Source organism: Ananas comosus, linkage group 12 (assembly GCF_001540865.1).
Source record: "Ananas comosus cultivar F153 linkage group 12, ASM154086v1, whole genome shotgun sequence".
Taxonomy (NCBI): Eukaryota; Viridiplantae; Streptophyta; class Magnoliopsida; order Poales; family Bromeliaceae; genus Ananas; species Ananas comosus.
This window is the reverse complement of record NC_033632.1, coordinates 8,436,863-8,443,797: the sequence shown is the minus strand read 5'-3', so window position 1 is coordinate 8,443,797 and position 6,935 is coordinate 8,436,863. Positions and strand designations below refer to the sequence as shown.

Sequence of the window (6,935 nt, the reverse complement as noted above, 5' to 3'; positions counted from 1 at the left end):
GACATCTACCCTTTGATCATTTACACCCGTTAGATTATACTATTAAACCAACCACCCATTCAACCCTAGGGGACCACTATTAATTTAACCGAGGACCACTATCATCCTAACCGCACATCCTTTCATCCAACGGCCGAAAACTCAATAGTACCAAGGGCTTGGTATATACACACAAATTAATTGCAAGCATCAAGCACGAGCTCCGCAGCATTCCCAGTTCCTCCTCCTCCGCTCGCTCTCCGACTCCGACATGTTTGGCCTCGCCGTCGCCACCCCGGCCCTCCGCAAGCCCTCCGTCGCCTCCTGCTCTTTTGGCGCCTCGGGCGCCCTCGCTATCCTCCGCGGATGCCCGCTCCTCGAGGAGCTCTCCCTCAAGCGCCTCCGCGGCCTCGACTCCCCACTCCTTCTCGTCGACAACGATGACAACGCAGGTGGCAACGCAACCTCGTCCTCGCTCCGATCCATCTGCTTCAAGGAGCTGTACAATGCGCAGTGCTTCGCCCTGCTCATCCTCGGCGCCCCCAACCTGAAAAGCCTCAAGCTCTTCTGCTGCTCCGGCGGCTGGGACCCCTTCCCCGAGGCGCTCCCTACCGCCGCCCTGGCGCTCGCGGAGGTCCACCTCGAGAAGCTCCAGGTCATCGACAGCAGGCTCACCGCCCTCGCCCTCTACGCCAATGAGACGGTCGGTGAGGGGAGGGCGGGGTCGAGGGCCTCGCGGCTCTGACGGGGATAGAAAGAGAAATAATGTAAGTAGGAGGAAAAAGGAGGAAGATGATGGGAAGGAGAAATGGTGTAAATTTTATCCAAATAGTACAACTTTGGTCTAAAAAGTGTAATTTTCATTTCAAAGAGTATAATTTCTGTCTCAAAGAGTGTAACTTTTACTTAAAATAGCGCAATTTTTTTAAAAATAGTGTAATTTTATTTTAACAATGCAATTTCATCATCTTCTTCATTCTTCTACAATTTTTTTTATCTTTTCTGTAGGAAAAAAATACTTTTTGTTTTTATTTTTATTATTCTTATTTCTTCTCTTTATAATTTTTTTTGTCACGACCTCTCCCTTGCCTCTATCACAACTACCACGACGTCATCGAAGGCGAGCTCGCCGCCTCCTACGACGTCACGGTGTTCCGGCATGCGGTAGAGGAGGAGAGCCTGCGTCTCGACGTCGTCGTGTCATAGTGGAGAAGGAGAGTCGCGGCGCGGCTTCAGCGGGGTCGGAGGCTAGAAGGGTGGGNCTTCTTTTCTCCTTCTACACCCTCACCCCCCTCTCCATTTCAACGACAATAGGAAGAAAATCGAGGTGGGCGTGGATGGAGAGGTGGGAGAGGGCGAGGGCGAGGGCGAAGGTAAGGGCGAGGGCGAGGGCGAGGGCGAGGGTGTGAGAGCAGAGGCGAGGCAGGCCGTCTCCGCCTCCGCCTCCACCGCCGTTGCCGCCATCAGGAGAAGGAAAAAAAATAACGAGAGAAAAAAAGAAAGAAAGAAAAAGGAATAAGGGTATTTTGGTCAGTTTGCTGAAAATCCGGTCCGAATCTGCAAAATTGAAAAAGGCGACCCAATTTTGCAAAAGCTCAAAATTAGCGAATTTTTTATGCAAAATGGCCAATTAAAACTATATTAAATTATTTTTAATATTAATATATCATATAATATAATTTTTAATATTAATATATCAAAATTAGTGGATTTTTCTTCCAAAATCTCTTATCTCTAGTGGACCTCTCAATATATAGAATTAGAAGCCAGATGAAGTTCTGACCATTAGTCAGAGAAAAAAGAACGAATTTGATCTTATAGGATTCCCATGAAATTCTTTGATTTCTTCTGGAAGCAGATGATTATTCATCTGCTTCTCACGTTCCGTGAATAGCCGGGACATTGAGGAAGATCCAAAAAAGCATTTCGGGAATCGATCTGATTCTATCTCTGTTCGTTCCTTTTGAAGAAAGGAAGGATCCCGAAGAATCGATCTTTATTTTAGTTGCTGAATCTCTGTTTGATCGATCAATGTGTGATATTATGAATCCTCATTTCTAGTGGAATCGAAATGATCTATGGATTGATCAGAAGATCCTTTCAATTGGCTAGAATCTGTACTCTTGACTACTTAATAGTTAATAATTATGCAAAGTTATTAAATTTGATAAATTTTTAATATAAGTAAATATGAAATTTAAATTTAAAAAATAATAAAAGTTGGGCATCTCAATAAAAAAGTAAAAAAAATTTGAGGGGCCTATTTAGAAATGGCCTTAAGTCTCTAAGTATAAATATCTCTACATACATTTTTCCTCAAAAAGTAAAATAAGAAAGTGTGTCACGCCCCGGGGCCGATTTTCAAAGCTATTTTGAAAATTCATTACCATTTTGAAAACTCAGAGTCGCGGAAGATGTACCTTTTTTTTTTTTTTTTTTCCACCTGGCCCACGTGACGTAATACCCCCACACAAACAGTTTCTCTGTCCACTCGGACAGAGTCTCTTTATATTTGCACGGCGTACAACGATACAACAGGATCACAACCACAACCTACAATTACCAATCAACAACCAATTAATGATATGCATTTTCATACAAGCTAACAATCCTTAGAGATGATGCATGCCTCTTAAGCACTCCTTAGGCGCTGGATGAGCAATGCACAGTACAACAATCATCCCTATTTAAAAGTGCTTCCCACACGAAGCTTTTGTTTTTAAACTCTAATTCATCTCATTCATAAAAACCATTCGAAACCTTTTTAAAACTGTTTTCCATACGGAAACTCTATTTGAAAACCAGCTAACCTCGGAGGGTAGAATCCGCAAAGCGTATAAATCCAATCTGAAACCAAGGATCCAAAACCACATATTGAAAACTCCAATCTCATGTATAATAAAACATCCATAATCTCATGCATATGAGGAAAACCAACTCATTCAAACAATCATAAGATCATCTAACATGCATAACGGAAATCACAACATTCAAACATCTAACTGAACCATTTATTTAAATGACTACTAAAGGCGGAAAGAAATAAACAACAGGGTGGCGATCGCTATACCAGACTAGCTAGATCGTCCTCCGCTCGTCGAGCCCAAAATCCAACTCCTCGTCTATGTCACCTGGGGGAAAATGAGGGTGAGACCCGCAACCATGGTTTTCTCAGTGGGTACGACAGAGCCACGAAGGCAAGCCGTAATCACCGAAACCAAAGGAGATAGATAAACAAATATAGATGCTGATATATGAAGAAGACTACAATAGCTATAACAGATATGAACATGATATGATGTAAAAGGTAACTACAGTAGTAATAGAACAGGAATAATAACTGAGCAAGAATGAAACTACTACTGTAACCAAAAAACTCAACTTAACAGATGCCTCAAAAGTGAATAGTCCAAAACAACAACCCAATCTGATACTGCTATATTGGTCCGCAGACCTCAAGCGTTGCCTGTCACAGAGCAAACACTGCGAGCTTATTCATGCGTCACCGACGACCTATCCGGATACGTACACCCCTTGGTTGGTGGCCAAAACCAACCTGGTGTCTAGAATACACAGTGCTTGACTAAATCATGCTGATATGCTCAAACGAAAACCGGCAAAAAGAGACCGGTGCCATGGCCGAAGCCAGGTGCAAGGGCGTACAACACCGAACCACGATCAACCAGATCGAAACACATGACAAGAGAGTCGATGTGTTGCCTGGACCCAAGGTCCACAGAGATGCAATATACGAGTGTAAGCCTGCTCTACATGTCTATCCACAACTATACAAATGCAATCAACGGAATACGATAAACAAGCGATAAACAATCAACTGACATGTAGAGACTACGATACTGATATGAACGAACAGAGGAAGGGTGAAACGATCTCACCGACTACCAGCTCGAAGCACCCACCTATCACTGTCGCGTCGGAACACTGGGTACGCACAGAATCTACCGGACCTAAGAAGATCCACTAAGTCAGTATCCAATCCATTAACCCAAAGCACGAGACTCACAAACCCCCACACAAGATCCCCAAATCGATTTTCCAAAACCGATCCCCGTAACTCACCGGAAGTCCCGAAAACCACACCGGGACGCCGTCGGGACCCACTAAGTGCCCCGAAACTCACTAACTCGTGTCACGAGTCACCTGCTGCCCAAAACACTCCAATTTGGATGTTTTGGCAGCAAACACAAGATAGCGCAACTACACCATTACTGTCGGATAATTGTACGAATCCGGGTTCCCGGAAGTGTCTATTTCGACACCGGAACCCACCGTCGCTCACCCATCATCATCGAACCCACAAAATGATGATGGTGACAAGCCAACAAGGCTCAGCGACAATTTGCAGGATAACCAAACCACGTTGGAAGAAATCCGAACCGAAACCGCGTTCTTTCGGCGAATTTCGCCGAAAAACGTGCCGGAATCGACTTTTCGATTTCCGCAAAAGCTATCAGATCATGGACAATCAGTCCAAAGGTCAAACACACTCATACACACTGCCCACAGTAGCCACAAGGCGTACAATTGCGCAAAAGCCCTTGTATTTACATAAAATCCATTATTTTATGTAAATCTGGCGACTTCTATGACTCATTCTCACAAACCGACGACTTCTAAGTTTCGCCGAGACACGTACTGACAGGTCTCGACGTACCGGGGGCCATGCTCACGATCCGGAGCACAACGGCTCACTGTGGGAAGTGCGGGAGCAACCCGAAGGTTCAGCGAACAGCGCGCAGTCGGAGAAGATCGCGCCAAACAGGGGTAACCGGACACTGCTGATCCAAAGTGAGGTGAGCACTGTGATCAGCACTGACCAACGATCACCGTGCTCACCTCCGGAGGCATCAGGAATAGCCTCGGATCGCCGGATAAGCGTGCGCAAACCCAAAACAGCAGCCAAACAGGCTCGACAGGGTCGACACCGCCGAAACAGCGGAACGGAGTCTCCCCGACAGAATCTAAGGTGAGCACGATGATCAGCAATTTGCTATGATCATCGTGCTCCCTTCCGCAGAGATCAGGGAGACTCGGGAAGCTCAGAACACAAACTCGTCCAAAATAAGCCCTATTTCGGGCTTGGCCGGGGCAAGCTTGCTCCGGCCGGCCTTCGGCGGCACGGCGGCGTGCGCGGCGGCCAGGAACGGGTGCGGGGGAGGTGAAGAGTGAGGTGCTCACCTCAGTTGGCGACTGGAAGCGGTGGCGGCAGCTGTGGAACAAACCGAGCCCGCACAGCAAGGGCACGGGTTCCACGGGCAATGGCGGCCACGGCGGCGGCCGGGGCCGGTCGGGGACGGCGGAGGAGGGTTGCAGGAGGTCGGAGGGATGTCTCGGGTGCGGCCCCGAGCGGCGGCGGCGCGAGGGAAGGGCTACAAGCTTGCCTCGGCCTGGCTCGGTCTGGGAAGCTGCAGGCGGCTGGAGCGGCTGCGGCGGCGCTCCGGGCGGCTCGGGGCGTCGGTGGCCGGCGGGGGAGACTCCGACGAGGTCGGGACGACGCCGGCTACGGACCCAGAGGCACTGCAGCCTCGGCCAGGCTCTAACCCGAGGGAAATAGAGAGAGGGATGGAAAGAAAGATGGGTGGTGGCTCGGCGGCGGCTGGGGATCAGCCGGCGGCGGCCGGGGGTGCGCGGCTANAGACTCCGACGAGGTCGGGACGACGCTGGCTACGGACCCAGAGGCACTGCAGCCTCGGCCAGGCTCTAACCCGAGGGAAATAGAGAGAGGGATGGAAAGAAAGATGGGTGGTGGCTCGGCGGCGGCCGGGGCTCAGCCGGCGGCGACCGGGGGTGCGTGGCTAGGGCGGGCGAGCAAGGTGAAGGTAGCAGGGGCGACTAGGGTAGCTGGGGGCTGGCTAGGGTTAGGGTTAGGGGATCAAAACCCTAGGAGCTATAAATACCAAGGTGCAACTTTGCAAATAAGTCCACCAAACCTCAGTATTTATAACTGAGTCCTTCACAGTGCGTGTAAAACGCGCGAACACCCCTCCACGTGCGATCCCACCTGAAACGGTACATAAAATATCGCGACTTTCGCGAAAATATCATTTTGCCCTCACCGACCTCTCCTCGATCAACGTGCGATCTCCGCAGATCCGTCCGTCGGATTTGCGAACGGATCGCACCAGTGCGATCAGCACCTCGGAGATAACAAAGCTACAATTTTGGTTCACCTCGATTGACCACGGATTCGCGACGAAATCCACTCTCTCTCCAAAAGGCCAAATATCACGCACAATTACATATAAAACACGTATTATCAGATTTTCTCGAAATCCGTGCATCAAAACCAAAATCCATCAACGCCAGTAGTTCCAGAATAGCTGAACCGGTTGAAACGAGCTATTGGACTGCTATGAACGGAGTCCAATACGCACCAGAAGCCAACTCTACTCCGTGGCTTCTCCGAAAAATCGGAGTTGCTATTCACTTAAGTGAAAACTAAAAATCGCGTATCTTCCCATTTAAGAAAAGTGCCAGCCTTGTTGAGTGTGTATGACGCCCTGATGATGTCCAGAGAAATTCGGGATGTACTCATCTACACTTTACAAAACCCCGAGCCCTATTATGCTTATTTTGCTGAGATGAATATGAAAGAAGCATTGTACTCCAGACATATCGCCAATGTTGCTTTCACTGACGAGGACATGCTGTTGGGAACTGCTCATCACAATAGGCCGTTATACGTGACTGGGACAAGCGATGGAGAGAAGATTAATCGTATTCTAATTGATCCTGGATCCTCAGTCAACATCTTGACTTTAAGAACTTTGAAAAGTTTAGCTCTGAATGTCGATCATCTGTCCTCAGAAAAAATTTTGATTCAAGGCTTTAATCAGCATAGCCAAAAAGCTCTCAGGTCGATCATTTTTCCTATAAAATTTGGAGCATTGCGGACCGATGTAAAGTTCTATGTGATAAATGCAGATACTTCGTAT

The 6,935-nt window shown here is 48.0% G+C and overlaps 1 protein-coding gene across 1 annotated transcript; it reads left to right on the top strand.

Moving 5' to 3' along the window:
* On the top strand, positions 251–724 carry LOC109717968 (F-box protein At1g47056-like). Its single transcript, XM_020243934.1, has one exon. It carries the CDS (start codon positions 251–253, stop codon positions 722–724), a length of 474 nt encoding a protein of 157 aa, XP_020099523.1.